This window comes from Gouania willdenowi, chromosome 1 (assembly GCF_900634775.1).
Source record: "Gouania willdenowi chromosome 1, fGouWil2.1, whole genome shotgun sequence".
Taxonomy (NCBI): Eukaryota; Metazoa; Chordata; class Actinopteri; order Blenniiformes; family Gobiesocidae; genus Gouania; species Gouania willdenowi.
The window spans coordinates 8,718,061-8,743,110 of NC_041044.1; the positions used below are offsets into that span (position 1 = coordinate 8,718,061).

Consider the following 25,050-nt stretch of genomic DNA (forward strand, 5'->3'; position numbering starts at 1 on the left):
ACTTACAAATAAAATCTGACAAAGTAAAAATATAACATGTTTGGGCCAAGTTGTGAAAAATGGAGAGTTAATACCATTTCAGGATTTACAAACAAAATTCAATTTAGGCCATTTGTGTATATTCCAGTATTACATTAATTCTAGACCAATGGGAAAGAGACATGGGAGGAAAAAGAAACCTTAACAACCTTTCCATTCCTGTCTACTAACACACACACACACACACACACACACACACACACACACACACACACACACACACACACACACACACACACACACACACACACACACACACACACACACACACACACACACACACACACACACACACACACACACACACACACACACACACACAGGCTTCAAATCAATAAAGCTTCAGAAAACGATGGATCTCTCCAACTAATTCAAACTAACACTCCCCAAGAACTGGCCTTCATCTGAGAGGAGTCATAAAGTGATGGGATGAACATGGATCTATATCTTACACACACACACACACACACACACACACACACACACACACACACACACACACACACGCACACACACACACACACACACACACACACACACACACACATACACACTTATATATGCACCATGCACAAAGGCCTCATTGTGTCATTGAGTATAGACCTCCCAGTCCTCCACACTCAGCTGGGATTGTCGCCATCTACATACTGTAAGTATCTGTGCATAGTAAAGTGCTTACAGGTGAGAGAGGGACGACACATCACTGAAGATGCCCTGCCGCAGCTCGGAGATGTCGTTGCCATGGAGCGAGCTGAAAAACCAGCACATGTGAAGTTCAGGAGAGGTTGGAAAGGTTAGCAAAGAAAAATGACTAAGAAGCAGAAGTTTCCACTCAATGTAAAGCCCACTATACAAGCCAACGATGAATCGTAAAGACGCCAAAGTGGTGACAATGATGTAGGTAGAGTTGGGTGTGTGTGTGCATGTGTGTGTGTGTTCTCACAGCAATCTGAGGGAGTGCAAACCGCCCAGAGCCAGAGGAGGGATACAACGGAGAGAGTTGTAACTGAGGATCCTGCACAGGAGAAAAAACAAGACACAGAGATAAAGTTACATGAAGAAAAGCAGACTTGGTAAATGTGTAACAGAGTCACACACACACACACACACACACACACACAGCATCATAAAAAGGGGTGGACGGAGGTGAAGACAATGATTCCTGAAACAGGAAATTGAAAAGAACAAAGGCAAAGGAAGTCATGTTGGTAAAAACAAGGTGAGCAAATACTGAAGAGTGAAGTCCCCAAACCCAGGACTGTGAACTGTAGGTTGAAAAGGACGAGAAGAACAACAGAGTGAGACAGAAGAACAAGGGAGTCAGATGGAGTAACATGTCTTTGGCCTCTGGAAGGAAGCAGAAAACCACCATTGAGCTGTAGCTTTAAATGTATCAGGGTTTTTAATTATTATTATTATTGATTATGTTAATAAATCTAGTCATCTGTTTCAGGTGATGAAATAAAGAAATTGACTGATGTCCAGGTCATTGGAAACACCAGCATTAAAAGATCAATGCTGATGATATACACTGTATATAATGGAATACATACTGTATATATGGAATCAGCTTTGTTTATAACATTTATTCACATATCATGACACAATGTGTTTACATTCTTTACTTAGTTTACACCTAAATAGTATTGTAAAAATGCATTTACTAAAATGTATATTTGATGAATATCTCATGTCCCCTGATTTTTACTATGTACTCCCAAGGGAACACATACCATAATTTGAGAACCACTATCACCAGTAAAGCACAAGTGCTTTCTATCTGTTGTTTTAATGCTTGCCATCACTTCATAGTTGCTCCTAAACAGGCAAATAAAACAATTTGCCACCTTCACCCCCCAAGTTAACAAACCTCTTACCCCCAACTCTAAAACCTGATAAAAAAGACTGATGTAAGAGAACCAACTAAACTCTGTTATAAATGTGCTGAGGTCCAAACAGCAAGTGAACTGCCTCTTTAAATTTAACAACACCCTGACCTTTCCTCTGATGTCATCCCCAGGGCTGACCTGACATTTTAGCCCCACGGGCCATCGGGTCTGATTGTATAAATATTTAATAAAGTGGAGATTATGGAGGAAACATCAAAGCGGCTCTTTCTTTAGGAGCAGCCTCCTATTTTCAATTTGAAGTCTGCAGTTTTTAATGGGTGGTTCACTGAAAACTAACATGGAAGGCCTCGTATCCAAGTCGGACAACTTTGAAATGTGCTGCTAAATTTGATATACTGTATACATAGATGGCCCAATTTTAAATAAACTAACAGACTCCAAAGGGGACATTGCACCAGCAATGCTGCTGTTTTTTGTTTTTCATTTTTCACATTAATCAAAAATGAATTTGTCACTGTCAAAGTCATATACAAACTTTTTACAGTGCAGTTTTTTTAACTGAAAAAAAAACATTTTTATCATATGGAGGACAAGGAGTGCCACAATTAAACAAATAAATAAACCATTGTTTAATTAATTAAAAGTGTCAATAATTAATTAGATCCATTATACATTTCGATTTCATTAGGGATGTCCTGATACAACTTTTTCACTTCCGATAAGATACCAATATTGCAGCCTTGAGTATTGGCCGATTCCGATACGATATCAGAGCGAATCATAATACTTTTATTACTTATTTTGTAGTGTGGAACACTAGCCTTACAAAAGGCTTAATCAAGTGATATTACTCAAACAGCAAACAATAGTCAACAATTCAAGTTCACTTCAGTTTTTTTTACTGTCAGTATATGGTGGGAACAACTGAGGGCGGGGACAAAAACAACAAAAACTTATCAGAGCACTTATATTTGGGATTGTAGATGAAGTGCGATAAAATCCGATATTTGTTTTCTGGCTGATATCGGACCGAGGGTTAGGGTTAGGGTTAACATTATTCTGATACACTGAGAGACGCTATACAATCTGTACGTTGGTTTGACTATATTCCATCCTGTTTCTACATTCTCAGCAAAGTCTAAAATCTCTCTCTCCAACTCTCTGAAAAGTTTATGCACATCCTCCGTTGTCGAATGTAGCGCCATGATTAGACAGAGGGAAGACCAAAGCAATGGATTTAGCTGGATTGATGTTAATCCCGCCCCCACAGATTTAGACGAGCGAGTTTGACAAATAAAATTAATTCATCAAGTGCTGCAACACCGGATCATGAAATAAATAAATAAATAGTGAAATATTTATACTTCATACGGACCATGGGGGACCGAGCCTTTGCCATCACTGCGCCCACCCTTTGGAACTCACTCCCACCGCCCATTAGAAACTCAGACTCACTACCATTAATCATTACTCAAAACCCACCTGTTCAAATTGGCTTTTCCATAAACCCCTTTTGTTTGGTTTTCTCTTATTCCCGATGTAAAGTGTCTTTGAGTGTCCAAAACAACGCTATACAAATTTGATCTATTATCATTATATTATCCTCCTTTTTAACATTGTGACAATGATGGAAAAATAAAATAAAATAAAAGTATAAACATAATATTAAAATATATGAAAAGCCTTACAGTGTGGTGAGCTGGCTCATGTTGAAGAAGGAGTCGTCGGACAGAGAGCTGATTTTATTGTTGCTCAGGTCTCTGCAGAGGCAAATGTCAGGTTTATAATAAACATATAATAAACACATTATAATCCACACATAATACACATGTGCTGATTGGCTGTTGCATCAAAACATTTAACTGAGAATTAAACTCTGAATCCCATTGAAACACGAGCAGAAAACAACCTTCTTTCCTGTCAGTGTAAATCTTGCTGACTAAAAGCTTTTGTCATAGTTTTTTTTCAACTAAAGTTTTATAACTGACAATAACTATGACTGACATTAACTATAACTATAACATTAACTTAAACACTACCTGTCAAGTTTTAGAACACCACACATTTTCCAGTTTTTTACTGAAAATTGCTCACTTTATTGTGTCATTGCACTCTGAAATGAAAGCATAAAATGAAATAAGCAATTTGAGTTTAAAAAGAAATGATGGAATCCATGAACAATACTGTTCACCTGATGCTCATGAGGGTCTGGTACCACAGTGTGTTCCAACACTGCCTTTAAGCAGACAGAGGGAGTTGGAAGTAACCAAGAAAAGTTGGAAAACCTGTAGGAATTAGTAGCACCAGCTTTCAAGGCTGATTCAACTTTCATTGCTGCAGAACAGCTTTAAATTGTAAACCCACGCCATGCGCCCTGAAAAAGACCTATTTGTATAATTCTGAAATGTACATTATTTTTCAGTTTTGGATAACCAAACCTTTTTTTTTTTTAACTCTGGCTGTTCAGTATTTACCTTAAAATGTGGGTATTCTAAAACTTTTGACCGGTTGTGTATATACTGTATATATACTGTATATTTATATTTTCATCAATCTATAAAAACTAAACTATAATTTTGTTGCATGGGACAAAATCCAATCAGATCTCATGTGATCATGTGATCTCACACAATCATCACATTAATTCTGTTTATTTACAAAAATCAATAACATCCCATATCAGGTTAATACATGCTTAATCATGTATATTCCAGTCAACTATAAATGTAACAGATTAGAGCTGGGCAATATATTGAGATTCAAGATGTATTGAATTTTCTATTTTGGTGATATAGAAAAATACAATATCACATATCGATGTGTATATATATATATATATATATATATATTTTTTTTTTTTATAGCTTGTTTTGTTCTAAAATACTTATTTTAGGAGTTGCTGCTTTCGTTACTCCTCAGAATAGCATGAAAAGCACAGTTAAGTAGATTCCTGAGTGCGTTCTAACCCAGAACTTTGCCTAAACAAGCCACACTACAGAACTCACTCACACATGCTGTCTCTTGAAGAGAAAAAGCCCAAAGTGGCACAAAGTGTGCAGCTGTTTATCGATGAATGTGCCTGTGTGGCATTTTGCATCAGCAAATTGAACAATTAATTGTCTTTCTGGTCAGAGTTCATTTGAGATTTACGGTATATTGTATATCAACATTTTGTGAAAAATAATTGAAATATGAGTTTTGGTTAATGTTGCCCAGCATTATAACAGTTTTCGTCAACTACAATCTTAATGTCATTTAGATGACTAAAACTAGTCAATAACTGAAATAGTCCTGATGACTAAATTTTGACTAAAACTAAGTTTCATTTTGGTCAAAGACTATGATTAAAATTAAGTCCAAATTTGCAGTGGAAATTAACACTGCTTTACTTGTATTTTGCTCATCTGTTTCCAGGCTTTCCCAACCTACACATTGCTGCAGACATGAACACCTTTTCATAAAAATCCTTTTTTTATTAGATTATTCTCCAAACCATGATATATTTAGACACAAAAACAGCTTCTTTCCCTCTGCCACCATCCACATGAACACACCCCAAGTCACCCACTGAACCCCCCCCACCCGATCACCACCTCCATGATGACATTATCTGCTGCACTGTATATATATATATATATATATATATATATATATTTATCCTTTTTATCCTTTATTCTCTATCGATCCATTATTTATCCCTCATCCTTTATATTTATCATTATTATTATTATTATTGTTGCTGGGTTGTTCTTTGTTTTTTTTCTTTATTTTTTCTTTATTTTTTTTTGTTTGTTTGTTTTGTGAACCAACTACCAAGACAAATTCCTTGTACTGTCCTTAAAACTGTACATGGCCATTAAAAACATTTCTGATTCTGATTTCTGATGATCACAAAAACCCAGTTTTCAAGCTGCAATTAGAAAACCAAAGAATCTTCTAGAAGACCAAACATCAGGCCTCAAAACTGTTTAAAATGTGTTCAGTTCCAAACAATGTTGTTGCAGATTCAAGCCTAAGCCAATCAAAATGAAAAACACTGCAGAACTGTAAATGCACACAACAAACCATACGTAAAAAAAAGCATCAGAACATAAAGATGTCGTAGTCATTTGTATTGATCGCAACAGGCAATAAAGCAAAAGCAGTAATCGTGCTTGGTTGTTGTACACAGTTAGAGCTGAACAAGGCTTTGTTAAAAGTAAAACGTGCTCTACAATTACTTTTAAAGTACCTCGTCAAAAGCCAACCCTTTCACTATATCTACACTGAGGAAAAATGCACGTACAAACACACAAAGCCTGAAAACACAATAGTGGAATAATTACAGATCATACAGAAAAAAATGTAGTTAAAAAAGGTAAATAAACAATGAACTGCTCTTTTTAAATGAAGGTCCAGAAGGTACTGCCACAAATTCACTCACATTCCCATCTGCTCCACTCAATGTCATAAACATCACTGCTCATGTGAACATGTCTTTCTCTCTCGCTCTTTATATATATATATATATATATATATATACATATATGGCTGCACATGTGAAGGGCGTTGGTACCAAATCTATGTGCCATTTCCCACAGTACAGTGTTAAAGGCTGTAGTGTCAGGTAACAGATTTGTGCTTAGTTTGTGTAAATGCACAATAACAAGAAATCAAATGAGAATATGATTATTATCCTAATGTCTGAAAACTAAATCCCCATCAGTTGATGTGTTCCACAATCTCCTCAATACATGGCCAACAGCGCCTCCTGATGGAGACATTTATAACTGCAAGCTGTTTGATGATCACTGATCACATGGGCTTTGTTAGAGCCAGGGTTGGGTCACCCACATTTTTCACTTACAATTACATTTCCAATTACCCATATTCAATTACAATTAATCTACGATTACAGTTACCAGCTTTTTCCCCAATTAAAATTAAATAAAATGTTTTTTTTTATTCTCAGAAATTAAATTACAATTATAAAGTTCTATTACAATTATTCACAATTACTGAGCTTGAAATAAATAACCTAATAAAAGTGAACCCTCCTCTTGTGTTAGCTTTCTGTTAGCGTCTCTTGTGAGTACAGGTCCTAAATCAGCTGTGAAATACAGTAAAAACATATATCTATCATTTAATTTATCTATTGGCTACCTTGTTAGGCTTCCTAATCAATGAAAATATAGGTTTTAATATTTTTTAATATTTTGGTGTAGGTGTCACTATACCCCTCAATGTCAATTTTTTTTAAATAGTAATATGTGGGAAAGCTTGATATGAAACACATTTTATTAATTGTTAACTAAATATGTGTAGAAATGTACATAGAACTGTAACATGGTTCCCCAGTTTTGCATTAAATTATAACTGAACATTTTTATGCAATTTTCACTGCAATTACAACTACAAAGTCAATCATCTGAACTCAATTACAATTCAATCTCGATTACAGCAGCAACATATTTTTAAAATTACAATTATAACTATGCCCATAATTGTAATTAATTATCAATTATGTGATTACAACTATAATTGAACCAAACACTGGTTAGAGCTGTGCATTATTCACCCACCGTCACTCACACTCTCACATTCCACTTCTGCATCATTACGGCTCACTTTGTCAGTGTTTGAAACAGCACAGCAGATTAAAGAAGATAATAATAATTAGTTTGCTTCTTACACCAGCTGCAGGTATCTGAAGGTAGCCAACGCCTTGGGAACACTGGTGAACTGGTTTCCATCCAGATATCTACACAAGGGATGAAATGGAGACAGTTTTTGTACAAGTGAGAGAGAGATAATACAGACAATGATGAATAACTGTTACAGAAATGTGATTGTCTGATTGGAGGGCCTAATTACCAACATCCGTGTCAGCATTTAGAACAATGACTGATCTGAGCATTAAAACAGGAAAAAACTAAGATCTGTGAATGTTTTGGAATCATTCTTGTGTATTTATGTTGTGGTTTCATATAATTTAATCTGTTATTTTTGATTAACTGAGTGTGCTTTTATTGCCACGTTGTAAACATAATAATGTATTATTTATTTGTAGTCTTTTTGTGCAGTTTGTGGTTAATTTTGTATATTTCTGTTATTATGGGATATTTTACTTTTGTAGTTTTGCATAGCTATTGTATATACAATGTGTAATTAGTGAATGGATAAAACAACACAAAATGAGACAAAATAAACAGAAGGAATCTGTGTAACTGTGCAACAAAGTGCTGAAATGTAAATAGTGAAAAGAGTCATCCTGCAGCAGTCTGCTCCCCATGGGTTCCCTTAAATAAACTCTGTTCTTTTCATATCACAACTTGTTTTTATATTCATAAATCAAGCATTTCATACTGTAAGAAAACTTTTTACATTAAATCATAAAGGTTTTTTTTTGTCTTATAAAGCAGTGGTTCTCAAACTTTTTTGGCTTAAGTACAGCCTTACTCTTTTTTCTGAATCCAAATACCTCCTCTTTGTGCGACTGCAACCTTTTTGCTTAGAATTCTATGAAAAAGTAATAACACTTTTTTTAAAAACCTGATTTTGTAAATAAATGGATTAAAACAGTATTTAGTGGCTCCTAAATAGATTTATTACTATATTATTATCTTTTTTTTTTATCATTTCTGGTCATCACCTACCTAGTGTGGGACCAAGACTGACCTTTGTATTTTTAGTTCATGTTCTAATCAAGATAATTTTCATCATCATTATCATGCTTATCATTTTAAAGTAAAAAGCAACATTATAAAAGTACCCCCTGTAATGCCACTGCGTACCCCTAGGGGTACACGTACCCACATTTGAGAAAAATTGTTATGAACAATACAACTGTGAAGACGAGAGAACTGAGGTTCAACTTCCACCAATCCCAGTCTTAGTTTGCATATGTTCTTTAATTGTCTCTGGGTTTCTATTGAAAGGTTCTAAAAAGGTGTATTGGTTTGAAATTGACTTTTTATATTGTTCTGTGTTTATTTGATAGCATTGTATAGGGTACATATCGCCTTCTTGCAGCCCTAATAGATCACTGGTGCCACTTGTAGAAGGCTAGTTGAGGGTACGAGGATGGGGGGTGGGGGTAGAAATAAAGAATATCCACATAATATACTACACACCAGATTGTTCTGTTTTAAGATTTATTTTGAGTTGAAAAAGTCACATACTGTATGTAATAATGTCCAAAGTTAAAGTCAAATAAAAGTAAAGGTTGTTTTTCCAACTGAATTTTCTTTTGGCCTCTTTTTCCTTTTGATATATATTGTATCGATACTGTCGTATCGTAAAGTAAGTGTATCGTCTCAAGTCTATAAATAGGTGGGATTTACATACAATATCAGATGTAAAAACAGACAAATGAATCAATAGCAACGTCACACCACAGCAGTCACACTACATTTGTCAGATTGTGTAATGAATATTGTTTAAAAAACTAAATATCAGAAACACAAAAGAACTACCGGTAATCATTCATTTTAGAAGAAAGACAGAGGAGGTTTGCCCTGTGACCATCAAACGTGAACAGATTGAAATTGTTCAGTCGTACAAGTATCTTGGTGTTCACGTTGAACACAAACTAAACTGGAAAAATAACACAGAGGCTGTTTTTAAGAAGGCTCAGACGAGGCTGTTTTTCCCTAGAAAGCTGAGATCCTTTCATATTAGCAGGAGGCTCCCTAATGTCCTTTATCAGGGGATGTCAGGGGATCCTAGCAAGTGTCTTGTTCCATCAATGCCAATGACAAAAACAGGATCAACAAATGGATCAAAAAGGGTGGCTCAGTAATGAGTTGCACCACAGACTCAATTCAGGTCACCAATGATAGAGGATTGGAACAACATGAAATGTGTGCTAAACTTTTCAGTTTTTTTTAGTGAGTGTTTGGTGATGCCTAAGTTTAGAAGGTATTTTATTCCATTATTTTAGTGAATACCTGTGAATGGTATCTACGTCTGTTCTGTTGAAGCTCTTAACTAGGGGTCACCAACACGGTGCCCACAGGCACCAAGTAGCCCGCACGGACCGTGTGAGGGGCCCTCAAGAGCTCTATAGTCCCCAATGAGCTCCATTTAAAATCTGATTTATTTTCCAGGATTCAGACTCACAAATATAAATACATATGACAAATGTAGTCAGTACTTAGTAAAGTTAAATAAATACTGCTGTAGGTGGTAAAGGTATTAATTTAGTATTAAATTACCATCTATAAATGTTTGTTTTCATTGAAACATTGTGACAAATGTTTTATATTGTGTATATATATATATATATATATATATATAAGATAAATATATAAGAGATACTTTAAAAAAAGATTTTTAAATTGTAAGGCGTCAAAAAATGACAATTGTTGCATTTTACAAATCTTACAAGTTATACAATTAGTTAAATTATGTTAGTAGCTAGTAAAATAGGAAGCTGATCAATTTCTATTAAATGTAATGAAAATGAAACTGCAAAATTAGAAGTTTTGTATGTTGAAACAAACATGTCCTACTTTTTTTTTAAGTAACCGCTAGCCTTCCTTATTATCTTACCCTCAAACTAAAGAATAAATGATACTGTGAACATTTAGCATTTAAGAAGTGCTTTTCAAACTGGTAGCCCATTGGACTATATAGTACCTTTGACGTGGCTCACAGTTTTAGACAGGTTGGTGACCCCTACTCTATGTACAGTTATCGTCATGTTGTGGTATGTTTGTGTGAACCGTGTTACTAATGGCAAATGAGTTTCCCCATCGGTGATTAAAAATGTCTTTAGGTCTCGAGCAGTAATCAAAAATCTGCTTTCGAGATAAGGCCACCCTATCGGATTACACTGTGCGCCCCAAAGGGAACATAGTTTAGGACCTTCCTTTTTTCCCCTCTCCTTTCCTCCTGTTTTCCCACTTTTCATCTAAAACACGGGGCGCTGCCTTGTGGCTTGTGACCCAGTACTCCTGTTCCTGAACTCACATGTTATATGTGATTGTCTTTTCATGTTTCTTGGACGGGATGTAACTGAAACTCTAGTTTCCCTCTGTGCTTATTATAGTATATCTGATTCTGTTTCTGATTTGTTGATGGAATCTAATCTAATCAATAGTGGCTGTCATTACCTGCAGTGGTTTATGTCTGTATTTGAGGAATATGACAAAATTTCAACTAAATCAATAAAAAAAAATGTAAACGTATTGAAAAAGGCAGAAATTGGGATTATTCTTCTTCAAAACTCATCACAATAACATAAAATGTGCAATTACATATTTTAGAACTGTAATAATACATTTCTTTGATTTGATTTGTTCTATTACACTCACAGCTCAGTCACGTTGCGTGGAAGTCCTCTGGGAAGAGCCTGCAGGTGTTTGTTACTGCATCGAACCACTGTGTCCATACAGGTGCACTGAGTGGGACACTGAGGGCCCGGAGCACAACTGCTGTCCTCTAGGATGGATCCTAGACACACAAAGACAGACTTTCTGTCACATTGTCACCCTAAAATAATCTCCACCTTCTCCATCCCATGAGAACCCATTACATGCACTGAACGAGTGAATCATACCGTCCTCACAACGGAAATCTGGGACAGCCACATCCTGCAGGGGGATCTCTCTGAGGAAGGCGGGACCCTGACAGCGAGGATTCCCCGTCACAATTCGCTTACTTCTGAGCCAAGCTCCGAACCAGGAGAGCCGGCAGTCACAGTTGAAAGGATTGGCCAGGAGGTTTCTAAATAGCCAGGGGAAAGAACAAAAAATCTCATGGCACTAATAAAAAATAATACATATAAATTCAACCTCTTCTTAGAGAAGTGTAAGACTTATGCTATGTTAATAATATATAATGAAATATTTTCGTGATTAGGTTTCTCCCAGAAGTTTTCTTTCCTCTTCATTACGGGGAACATGTGTGAAACAGAAACGTACGTCTTTGAGAAAATGAAAAGTGGTGCACCGAAGACTACTTTAATTCATCTCAATAATGGAGAATTTTATGAGCACTTTAGAAGTTTTTTTTAGTCAGGGGCTTCTGGCCCTTTGAATGCTGCTCATTGGCTTTGATGTTAAGTGGAAGCACAGTTAATCCTTTCCCTCTGCAATGAAGTGAACCTGATGTCCTGATGTCTTAAAAACACTCTTTGAAATATGACATAGAAAATGGAATTGAGAGCCTGAGTTTGTTGATGAATGTGATGTTACTGGTGTATGGGTGTGTGTCTGTGTCAGACACTGACAGCGTGGAGAGGTTGGGCAGAGTATCGAAGGCTCCAGGCAGAATTGTCCTCAGCTGATTGTCGTAGAGCGAAAGAAGTCGGACGTTGTGCAGCCCGGTGAAGCTCCCGTTATGGATACAGCTGATCCTGTTGTTCCTCAGCATCCTAAATAGAACAATTAAGAGAAATGGAAAGGTAAGGAATACTTTGGATCAATTGAGTATCAAATAAACATTGTCAAAATATTTTATGTCCCCAAATGAGTGCAGCATTCTTACAATGCTTCCCAGTTTAAATAAAATCAACATGATAAATTTAACATCAACAGTCTCATTTTAAAATAAAGCTACTTCCTCAAAAGTCATGTTCGTTTAAAGCAGCTCGGAATAACTAACATTTTTCAAAACAGTATTTCATCCTAAAGTTCCATCACTAATGCCAGTGTTCTCCGAAAAACTTATGCCAAACGGACAATTATGGAGTTTTGATCATTGTGCCAAAACACTGGCAGAAGTTGATATTGTGGCTTTCCATGGAAATATGGCTGAAAATGAATGTCTTGCGGAGTGACATCAGATCAAGGAGAAGAGCAAATAGACACTTCCATTTAAAAGCAAGAGAGGCAAATTTTAATCTCCAACATTTGTTTGTCAGTAAATTCTCCCATTTTTTGGAAGAAATACCTTTGATTTATGATCCATGTGACCTACTCTATGGCTTTCTCTGTGTTATATAATTGTTATTCAGAATCCATAGTGACTTAAACATTAGGTGAGATGCATTTGATCCTGATGCTGTTGATGACTCACAGCATGCGCAGGCCCTCCATGCCTTTGAACATGCTTCCTCTCACTGATTCCAGATGGTTGGCCGTCAGGTGTAGTTCCATCACTGATGCTGCGCCCTCAAACGCCCCATCTTCAATCTCTGAAATCTTGTTGTTGCTTAGGTTTCTGAAAGGTAAAAGACCAATTTGCAAATATTCCTTACACATTGATTTTTAAACACTCCCACCAAACAAACAAGACCCTCCATCTAAAAGTAACCATATCAGTAAAGTTTAGCAAGATCTACTTAGATTTTGACTTTTAATGCTGAAAATGATCAGTATTAACATTATTCTTCTTTGAAGTAATTACATTTTTGACAAATGTGTCAAACATTTAATCTTTAATTTATTATTATTAATGTTAAATTTAGTTTCAAAACACAAGTTGTAGTTTTTTTTAATTATTTTTTTAGTTTCTTTGGAAGTCAGTAAATTTGGAAATTCACTGATAACAATAATAGTTATATTTTAGCATTAGAAATATAATTTTGGTTAAAGAGCTTCTACATATTGCTGCATTAACCATTGTTAAAAAGAAACCAATGCTGTTAATTTAGGGGCAGCTGTGGCATAAACCTTGTACTTTACACTGTACATGTTACACACATTGCATACAAACAGACCCTTAGAAGTACATTTTCACCAGTGTCTTTGTTTTTGTCCAGTTGATGGAATGACCTACATTTTCTTGAGCTGTGACAGGCCCTTGAAGGCTCTGGTGGCCTCCAGCACTGACAGGTCGTTGTTGTTGAGACGCCTGAGACAATGACAGGAGAGGGGGGGGGGGGGGGGGTAACATCATTAGCAGACAAAGTAATACATTACACACTTTTCTGCAGCGTGCCGTTAGTGCATTCATGCAGCAGCCATCCATATGTCACCATGGCACAGTTTGACAACAAAGTGACAAACCTAAATTTTGCTCAGCAAGGCCAATTTTAGATTTTTAGTTATAAACATGTAAATATATCAGTGCCGCACAACAGATTTAAAGAGTGGGGTCACAGGGATTAGTATTGCATTAATGAATGAACTACAATAAATATTTTACAACTAATGTATTACAATAGATGGACTAGTTTTGTGTTATTCACAGAGTTGCAGGTAAACTGTTTAATTGAATCTAAAGAGGACAAACTATAATCCAACATTGTTTAGCAGTGCCTGGATATTCAAATATTATTTTATTGCTTCATTAATCTCTAACGCTTCAACTCGCACGGCCCTGATTACAGTTTTTTTCAGTCGCTAACAAGCGTTTGTTTAACCAGTTGTCCCATTTTCAAAACTCTAAACACAATTAGCACAGCATCAGTCTTTTGTGGCCATACCATTCCCGCATTTCATGTTGTTTTCACACAATATGCAGTCAGTGAACACACTTCCACAATGCTTACATTTTCTTAACAGACAAGCTATAACTCCCAACAAAATGAGGGATTGTTTTTGTATTATTTTTAAATGTTAACACACAACATCCCACAAGAGCAAAAACAATATTCCAAACTTTAGATACAGTATAAAAAACCTCTGCTTCTGCAATTATATCAGTTCAAAAACAATACATCTCAGCTGATAACGAACAAACAATAGAATTATTGAAACACAGCTGATTCATGTTCGGTACATTGGGCCAACCACAGCTGATTCCAGTCTGGCTTAGACTCAGTGGCAAGGGTTACAGTAAAAGGAGGACTTTGAGGAGTGATGTTTTTGGAAACAGAAACAGAAAAAGACAAACATTGTAATATCCGGACGAGGAAGAGTAAGAGCAAGGGGCCCAGGGAGAAGAGCAGACATAGTGAGAGATGCAATGAGAAGTTCAGAAGCAGTGAAAGGGGCAGGGCCAGGTAGAAGAGCATGCCCAAGGAGAGGGCAAGCTAGAGGTGTAAGAATGCGTGGTGGTGGCATTCCAAGGGCTGCAAGAACAGTAGTCAGTGATGAAATTCGTGCCACTATCATTGACCATGTAATCAACCACGGTCTTTCACTAAGAGAGGCTGGTGAAAGACTACAGCCCAATTTGAGGAGGTCAACGGTTGGCTCCATTATACGCATCTTTCAACTAACCAACAGGTAAGTATTGCATTCTACATGGATTGTTTCTATTCTTACTTGACATGTCAATAAGGCCATACAGTAATGTATATGTTGATTTATTTGTCCCTCTAAAGAATACGTCTTCCTCCCTCTAGGGGAAGAAGAAAGCTCCTCAATAATGATCAAGAGCTTGCCATTGTAGAAATGGTTGTTACAAATAATACAATAAAACTGCATGAAATTCAAACTAGAACTGTGGAGGATCATGAGATATTTGACAATATCAATAGCATCAGCCTCACAACCATTATGGATGAAGCAGCTTTACACTGTTCCGTTTGAGAGGAACAGTGAGAGAGTATACGACAATATATCCAGGTATAGTACTGTATATTTAATTCAATGCCCAGTTCTATAAGCTTTGCACTTTGCAAGTAGGTAACCTACACAGTAATAGGTTACAGTACAGTATGGTATACAGTAGTGAGATTTACATAAACTTTGCTTTAGAGAGTTATAGAATTGGAGGCCAACCAGGCCCCTCATGAATTCATATACATAGATGAGGCAGGATTCAATCTGACCAAAAGACGTCAACGTAGATGGAATGTAATTGGAAAAAGGGCCACAGTTGATGTTCCAGGACAGAGATGGGCAAAACATTACCAAGTGTGCAGCAATTGCTCCTTCACAGATGTCAGGTTGGACCCTACAATACCGAGCGCCTCCTTGCCTTTCTCAATAATCTCCACCAGCGCCTGGTTACACAGCAGGATCAGGAGGGTGAAAACATGAGGACCTTTGTAATCAACTGGGACAATGTGACTTTCCATCATTCGTAAGTAATAACAACGTGGTTTGAAGTCCACCCAAGACTAGTACGTCTCTTCCTTCCACCCTATTTAACTTTCCTCAACCCCATTGAGGAGTTCTTTTCTGCATGGAGGTGGAAGGTTTACGACCATCAGCCACATGACCAGATGTCCCTCCTTGAAGCCATGGATGCTGGCTCCAGGGACATCACAGTTGATGATTGCCATGGGTGGATCCGACATACCAAGCGGTTTTATCCCAGGTGCATCGCATTGGATAATATCAGATGTGATGTTGATGAAAACATGTAGCCTAACTTTGAAGATCACAGAAGTTAGATACAATAATCTTGTGTTTTTTTTTTAGATCCTCCCCCTTTTTATCTGGGCTTTTTGCTGTTGTTTTTTTTGTTCAGAATGCGATTGTGTGTTACATGAATATTTTGTTCACTGTAAGCAATACTGTAAAAGACACACAGCTTTAACTCTCAATGAAATCAGATGAAACTTATTAAAACTCCAGGCTTGTCTTAAATACATCACATCCTGGATGAGCGGTAACTTTCTCCTTCTTAACCAGGATAAAACCAAAGTGACTTTATTTGGTCCAAAACACCTCAGAGAGAAATTATCAGAGCAAATAGTGTCTCTGGATGGCATTACTCTGTCACCCAGCACCACAGTAAAAACTTAGGTGTCATCTTTGATACTGACTTACCCTTTAATTCTCATATTAAACAAATCTCAAGGACCGCTTTCTTCCATCTCCATAATATCTCTAAAATCAGGAATATCTTGGCCCAGAGTGATGCTGAAAAACTAATCCACGCATTTGTTACATCTAGAATAGATTATTGTAACTCTCTACTTTCAGGATGTCCCAATAGCTTACTAAATTCAGAATGCTGCAGCTAGAATACTAACTGGAACAAATAGGAGAGAGCATATTTCTCCAGTATTGTCTTCCCTTCATTGGCTTCCAGTAAAATCTAGAATAAAGTTTAATATCCTCTTGTTAACATACAAAGCTCTGCGCTCTCAGTTGGCTGGCCTTCTGGAGGTTCCCAACGTGTCTAGAAGTAGAACAAGAGGAAGAGCATGAGGCTACCAGGCCCCTCGCCTTTGGAACCAGCTTCCATTCTCAGTACGGGAGGCTGCTACTCTCTCCACCTTTAAGGCTAAACTCAAAACCTACTTATATGCTGAAGCGTATACCGTATAATAGCATTAACTTCACAGCTAGAGCGGACATGGGCTTGTTTTTAAACGGTCGCATTTTAGAGTCCTTGGAGTCGCTGTTAGATTTCAAATAAACAGGAACCTCTGAACCTGGTTCTGCTGGAGATTTCTTCCTGTTAAAAGGGAGTTGTTTCTTCCCACTGTCGCTAAATGCTTGTTCATGTGGATCTTGTTTCTTATTATGAATTTTATATTTTGATAAGCGCATTGAGATGACTTTGTTGTAAATTGCACTATACAAATAGAATAGAATTGAATTGAATTATATGCTTAAATGATGACTACAGAGAGTTGATATTTTCCTTGTCCACACAGAAAGTTCCCAGTGTCCACCCTGGAGTTAGGCTCAAGGAGCTCCCAGCATTGAGGCCAAGAGCTAATAAAACTTTTGTACTACCTGTGTAAACCATACTTCTTGACAGATGACAAGATTAGTACTATTTCAATGTGGTTTATTGTAGTTATAGTCACAAGAAAATTTTAGCAGACTAAGCACACGTGAAGGTGGCTTGCAGAAAAAGTCTGTGTTTCTTTGTTCTCTATGTATTTCAATTTGAGTCTGTTTATCCATCTGTCAAAAGCAAAAAAGCAACCACAGTTTACTTCTGGGCTGGGGGCTGGGCCTTCCCTGTACAATGCACAATCTGGTACAAATGTGATTTAGCCATATATCACAGGGCTGACTAACTCTGCTCTGCTCAGTGACCTTGAGGTCATGTGAAAACAGTGCACAGTTGTGTGAGTGTTGAAACCGAAGCAACAAAGTGCCAGGACCATTGAAAAATAGAAATAAAGAAATAAAATAAATATCTGTTAAAGTAAATGTAAAAAGAGAGACCCATCTTCTTAAAGCAGTAGTTAATGAACGGAATGAGCTCTTTGTAACACCTGGTGACCTATTATTTGTTATTTTTTCCATGGGTCAGGTTTCTGGATTACAGTTTTAGAGGATTATAGAGTTTGTTATGTTATAAAAACACTTTTTTTGCCCCTGTGCGCAGCGGTCTTGCCTTGACTGTCGCCCCGTCCGATTTTCCCAGCACTGACATAAAGTATACTAGTATGGGAGGCTGCTACTCTCTCCACCTTTAAGGCTAAACTCAAAACCTATTCATTCAAAAAAGTGTAAACCTAACCACTAGAAACAAAGCCTTAAACCTAAAAATAGAAACTAAAAACCTAAATGATTTAGTAGAGCCACATTCAAACATAATCCACCACTACCAGTGATGAAGAGTGATGTGGTTAAGATGTGGTCTCATCTCCCGCACCAGACCCTTGCAATGACCTCCCTGCTCTTTCTTTTCTGGATTAAGGTGTCTTGACGCTGAAGCTACAGTTTCTGATCTGTGGTTCACGGCTCAACTAGTCTGGGACACTGATGTTCTTTCTCCTTGTTCTGTTCTCCTCTTTCCGTCCACTAACCCTAACCAGTCAAGACAGATGGCTGCCACCTCTGAGCCTGGTTCTGCTGGAGATGTCTTCCTGTTAAAAGGGAGCTTTATCCCCCCACTGTAGCTGATGTATGTTCATGTGAAATTGTTGGGTTTTTTTTCTTAAAAATCTTATATGTTGATATACGTTACGAGATGACTATATTCTATTGTTATAATTGGCACTATATGAATAAATTTCAATTGCATTGAATTGCATTCAGGGGCATTCCATCTTAACATAGTCCTCTAACAGGTGCTGTTCAGACAAACACAGTAGTGAGAGGGTTGTAGTTCATGCCCACCTAAGAAGTTTGTAACATACCCACCACACTTATTATACACCATTTACACTGATGTCCCCATACTCATTCTTCTCACACAGTATTGCACCAGGTGTTTCCATCCGGGCAGACCTATCATGTTTTTCTGCAGTCTGTGCCTTTTCCTCACACTTCTCTCTCTTTTCTATTTCAGGTGTTCTGATGCTGGTGCTGGTCATTCCTGATCTGTGTTTCATGGCTCAACTCGTCTCTGATGTTATTTCTGCCTATCCTGTTCTTTTCTCCTCTTTTTGTCCACTAACCCCAACCAGTCAAGGCAGTTGGCTGCCACCTCTGAGCCGAGTTCTGCTGTGTGTGTTTGAGACTCACAGCTCTTCTGTGGAGGGTGGCAAGTGTTCAGGGAACTTTGTGAGGCGCAGGTTGGAGCAGTCAACAACGTTGGCCTCACAGCGACATTTAGTGGGACACACTGGTTTACTGTTGCACTCGTAGCTCAGACGTCTGTCCTCAGTGCCTTTAAAAAGAGTGAGAGACATCCAGGTCAACTTCAAGGTCAAAACTAAGCTATTAGACCACACAAATCCAATAAAAGGCTTTTATAAATAGCTACATTCTGGAAGCTTGAATGACTAACAATTTGCAAGGCAAAGTGTGAAAAAATACATGAATATAGAGACAAAAACTCACCTGGGATGTGGTACTGCTCCTTGGCTGTTGGAAAATGTGGAGAGATCAAACAGTTAGCCATAATGTTCAGGATTTATGTAAAAACAGCATGCATACTATTTACTGGGATGTAGGTTTTAAAGTAAGCCAATAGTACCAACTGTACAACTAGTTCAGCCCTGAATGTTGCTGTATAACTTATATCAGGCAAAAACAATTTTTTTTATGGACTGACTAATTTTGGGAAAATGTTTCAGAGTCCTGGCTTATGGAACCATCTTTGGGACTCAAACTCCCTGCTTTATTAAATATTAAATTGATTTCAAGACAAATGTACTTTTTCTTTAGCCATGCTGCAATAGGTTCAGGCTACTGGACAACCATAAAATGCACTGCCTTTGCCTCACATGAGAACAACTGTTTTAGAGCAATGACGGCAGTCACCCTTTAGTAAGTCTCACAGCAGCAATAACTCACCCGAGCATCTGAACTTGTTGCTTTTAATCTGTGCTATACGCTTGTTGGCGAGGCGGCGAGGGCTGGCACAGCGGGCTCCACTTGTCTCTATAGGGTTGGATCGCAGGAAGTCAGCCAGCCACTTCACATTACAGTCACATACAAAGGGGTTCTGTGCAAGGTGGCTGATGGGAAACAAAAGCAGTAGGAACATCAGTCAGATAGATGGTGTGATAAAAGAGCTGTGATGTGTCCAGTGCCTCACAGGGTCTGGATGCTGTGCAGTGAGCTGAAGGTGCCTTTAGCCAGACTCTGGATCTTGTTGTCATACAGTGACAGGAGAGCCAAGTTCTCCAGATCTTTGAAAACCGTGGATTGGATGCAGTGGATCTTATTTGCGTTCAACAATCTGAAACATGAGTACATGAGTATAACAATGTATGTATACAATATATATATATATATATATATATATATATATATATAAAAAAAAAATTTCTTTCACAAAATCTTAAGTTTCTTCTAATTTGAAAGTGTGTTTGAATGTAGAATGATTTTGGAGAATATGTAAAAAGAATGGTTACCAAGGCACTGACTGTGCAGCTTTATTTTGAACATTAGATAACTTGATTATCCAAAGGAAGGATTTGGTGTCACGGTTTGTCATACAGTGCATTCAGAATCAACCAATTCAAGAAAATACATCAATGTGAACTACAAAAGTATTTTATTTAGATGCATGCATAATGTATTTTTCAATAGATGCTACAATGCTCTTCTGCACTTGATCTGTTAACTTTCCTCCCATTTTGTTCCACTATAGATACTGAAGTCAAACAAAGGGCCATTGTTAAGCTGCCTTAAACTGGTCCTAAACTTGAGGTACTGAAGCCTCACAATGGGAGTTTAACTTATTTTCATGCTTTTGCATTGCTGTCTAAGCATTACTCTGCGAGGGAATGAAGAAAACATCTGCCTATGATGATGGAAGACTGACACAAGGGACAGATCAACCAAAGGGTTTTGTTTAAGAGCCAAGTTAAAAAATGACCCCAAAAAAAGTGGGTAAAGAGAAAACACTTGTACAAATGTTAAACAGCTGGGATCTAATGGCCTGAAACGAGGTGAAAAGGGGAAATACACCCACATTCTCAACTGGTTTGGGTTAAGGTATTATAATCATCCACATTGTAATAACAAGGTATTACAATCTCTGGGGATAAAACAATTCTACAGCAAACAGTCTCTCTTGAACACACTGCAACCTACAGCCTCATTACAACTTCCCATTTATCTTTGATTGGGAGACTCTCTTCGCAAACAGTTTTAGGGCCTTCACACCGCCTTGTTTCCATAAGGATTTTTCTTCTGACACTTTACTTGGTTTTTGAGGCCCTTCTGGGGGTACAATTCCATAACATTTGACAGGATGGTATAGTTTGGTGTACTTTTTGATGCAATTTTGGTACTCGTTGGCGCCACCTAGCGTTTGTAAATTTCCACTGGTTTAAACTAGCTAAATGACGTTCGGTAGGTATACAGACCCTTTCCAAAAAATTAGAATATCATGGAAAAACTGTTCAATTTCCGTAATTCCATTCAAAAAGTTAAACTTTCATAGATTATAGATTCAGGGCCCACAATTTAAACGATTTCAAGTATTTATTTGTTTATTTTTACATAATTTGGCCTTCCAGCTCATAAAAACCAAGAAAACAGGATTTCAAAAAATTAGAATACTGTGAAGAAATCACCATTTACTTTTCAGTTTTTGCAGGAGAAGAAGGACTGGACTGTTGGCCAGTGGTCCATGGTCCTCTTTTATGATGAAGGTAAAGTGTGCCTTTCATTGGAGAATCAAGGTCCAAGGGTTAGGAGGAAGACGGGTGAGGAACAGAACAGAACATTGCACCCCAATTCATGACTGACTGTGTATATTTCACACTGGACCTCAAGCAGCTTGGGTTCTGTAAATTGTGATTTTTTTCACAGTATTGTAACTTTTTGAATGGAATTATGGAAATTAAACAACTTTTCCATCATATTCAAAGGGTCTGTATGTAATGGACTGTGACTAGCAAAAATTATATTTGGACCATAACCTAAATTCAACAGGAAGTCTGCCATTTGGCACTTTTTCTCTCTTTTATTTTTTTAAAGCTTTCAATGGAATACAAGTCATTGAAATTTAATGAAGTTGGTTTTGTGCATGTCGGTGCTGCACAGAGGAATTTCATGTTTGATTAGTAGACATGGCTGTGCCTCATACAAAGACTCCTCTTGGTCAGTCATTAAAAAATAGATGAAAACATTTCAGTGCAGGCAAACATGTGCATGCTTTGATTAGGACTTACAGCAGCTCCAGAGAGGTTAAGCCATCAAAAACTCGAGTGGGCAGCTCAGTGATCTTATTGCCATACAGGACCCTGGACACAGGGAGCACAGAAACAGCTCTGAACTCATGCCCACACACCATTATAATGACACCCCACAATACACTCTAGTTCAGCTTACTATTGGGTTGTGTGTTGGGTGTTTTCATATGTCGATATTAGAACTACATTTACAGAGAGCAGGTGCAACCATTCAAATGTTTACAGTGCCATCACAAGGACAGGCATAATACACACACACTTAAACATGTAATGGTTAGAGGAGCTCTCAGCAGTCTTACACCTATAGGGTGGTGTTACTCACAGTGAGTTAAGTGCTCGGAGTCCGTGGAAAGCATCTGTTGCAATTTCAGATATCTGGTTGTTACTCAGGTCTCTGAGAAGGAAAGGGAAAATATCATGATTGCATTGGACAATAAGGCTGAGGGTTGGGGTCAATTACATTTTTAAATTACAAATGCAACTTCAATGAACCATGTTCGATTATGGTAACCGACATTTTTTCCATTTCCAATTGTTATTCACAATTATGTTCTCAATTACTAAAGTTAAGTTACATTTTAATCACAATTATGGAGCCTTTAATAAATAACCCCATAAAACGTCATCTTCCTCTTATGTTAGTTTTCTGTTAGCATTTTATATGATAACAGATCAGCTTTGACCCATGTTCTAAATCAGCTGCAAAATACACTAAAATATATTATAACATATTACTTCTTTACCTTGTTAGGCTTCCTAATCCATGAAAATATTGGTATTAATATTTTGGTGTGGGTGTATGAGGCTATCTTTGTGTCAGTATCCCCCTCCATTTGTTTTTGTAAATGGTAAAATAATACTCAAGAGAACAAACAGATAAACTTCATATGAAACATATTTTAATAATTGTTAACTATACGTAAGACATAGAACTGTAACATTGTTCCCCAGTTTTGTGCTCAGTCAAATTGTAAGTTAGTTTTTAAAGATTGCTATTGCCAATTACAATTACAAAGTCAATTACAGTATGTGTGTTACGACAGCAACATATATTTTCAATTACGATTACAATTATAATTATGTTTTAATTGTAATTAACTACCAGTTACATGATTACAATTAGAATTGACCCCAAACCTGAGATCGTACAACATATAAAGGAAAAATATAATCTTTGTGATACTTTTTAGGATAGCAGCCACTAGTTTATTAACAGCCAAGAAAAAGGCTTTTTCTCACATCCAGATGGTGGAAATGTTGTCGTTCACTAAAGCTTAGTGCTGAGGCAGACACACAGCTCTCCCAGTGGCATAGCTAAACAGAGAACCGCTGAGGCAGAACAAAAATGCTAATGCAGCTCAATTACACTGCAGATAGCTGTAAAATTGTCCTGCAGGATTTGAATATAATTGCAGACGTGCAGTGTGAGTGACTGCAGTAAGTTGGTAAATTGGAGCAGAGTTAGACACCAGTGGCTCTGAGACATATGTTATGTTATATGTTACTCCTGCATTTATGCTCACACATCCACTGTTTGACAAAGGACTCTCAATCCTTTCATCCCGTTGTGATAATCACATGATCGATGTCAGCCTGTCTGCAGTATCAACACGAAAAAAGAAAGACAAACTTCACTAGTTGTGGAAGAGCTATTCAACATCACCCCCTGGCACTTCTGAAGTGGTGATGTGAATGATCCAACTCACCTAAATGGTTATTCACATCAGGTTAATTTTATTTAAAAAATAATAATAATGGCTTGGATTTATATAGCGCTTTTTTCGAGGACCATTATTCATTCACACCAGTCATACCAGTGGTGGTACTGGCCTGACCACCACCACAAACATTCATGCACAATTCATACCCATTCATACGAGGCAATGTGGGTAAAGTGCCTTGCCCAAGGACACAACGACAATAACTTGGATAGAGCGGGATTTGAACCTTCGGTTACTGGACGACCCACTCTACCACTGAACCACAGTCTCAGTGGTAGAGTATTTATCAATATACATCCCTCACATCACCAATATCACCAACAAACTCCCTGTTCTATGTATTGTTACCACTCATACCATGAAATGTGTGTGGCATTCGCTCTCAGGCAAAGAGAATTAATATATTTGACTATGTAACAAGATTAAATGTAGAAGAAGAAAAATCCAGGGCAGATTGAAATTTCAAACAAATCATCCGTTTTCTAACCTGGCAAGAGCCAGACTGATGTGTAGCCCCTCCCTCTAACTCAAGTTCTCCACATCGATCTGGGTCTGTGTCTGGTGAATCCTTTCGGAACCAGGGAGGGACATGAACAAAATGCTTGAAGCTGATTAGGCAAAGCGCCTGTCCACCATGATTTGTTTTAGCCAATCACATGGTAACAAATGTTGATGTCGTCATCGGCATGCGCCACAGAGACACTGCTACAACAACAAGGCTCTGCTGGTGAAAACTTTCTTTTGGGATCGTAATGCTGCGGTCATTATGTCATTGAGTGACTTTTGCCTTAACAAAAATATGCGAGTTACCCATCCTCCTGTGTTGACATCTTTCTATTTTGATTCGGAGCTATGCTAATAGCGGTAGCCCAGCTAGTTCCTCTCCCCGCAACTGCGCATACACCAGTTTTGCTTTGGCGCTTCTGCCTTCGTCACACCTGGATATCCTGCCCTAAACCACAACACCGCCTCATGATTGGTTTTGATCGGTTTGGTTTGGGTTCAAAAGGCAAAGGCGGGAACAGCACAAGATGTTTGTGAACACCAGGAGAATCCATCTTGCAGGCAAGGTTATTAGTTTTCATCCAGCTATAAAAGTCATCAGTGGGAGTAT

General features: G+C 37.6%; 1 protein-coding gene across 1 annotated transcript in view; it reads right to left on the reverse strand.

Annotated features, from left to right (window-relative positions):
• The window catches only part of LOC114480157 (slit homolog 1 protein-like), a 115,392-nt gene that overhangs the window by 20,985 nt on the left and 69,357 nt on the right, over window positions 1–25,050 (reverse strand). The window contains exons 11-25 of the mRNA XM_028474065.1: window positions 22,538–22,609; window positions 22,195–22,266; window positions 20,106–20,249; window positions 19,862–20,025; window positions 19,406–19,429; window positions 19,088–19,232; window positions 13,593–13,667; window positions 12,891–13,034; window positions 12,103–12,246; window positions 11,431–11,597; window positions 11,186–11,324; window positions 7,561–7,629; window positions 3,578–3,649; window positions 983–1,054; window positions 719–790 (exon numbers count right to left, since the gene is read on the reverse strand). Coding sequence (XP_028329866.1) covers window positions 719–790; window positions 983–1,054; window positions 3,578–3,649; window positions 7,561–7,629; window positions 11,186–11,324; window positions 11,431–11,597; window positions 12,103–12,246; window positions 12,891–13,034; window positions 13,593–13,667; window positions 19,088–19,232; window positions 19,406–19,429; window positions 19,862–20,025; window positions 20,106–20,249; window positions 22,195–22,266; window positions 22,538–22,609 — 1,575 coding nt within the window. The remainder of the gene's footprint in view (window positions 1–718; window positions 791–982; window positions 1,055–3,577; window positions 3,650–7,560; window positions 7,630–11,185; window positions 11,325–11,430; window positions 11,598–12,102; window positions 12,247–12,890; window positions 13,035–13,592; window positions 13,668–19,087; window positions 19,233–19,405; window positions 19,430–19,861; window positions 20,026–20,105; window positions 20,250–22,194; window positions 22,267–22,537; window positions 22,610–25,050) is intronic.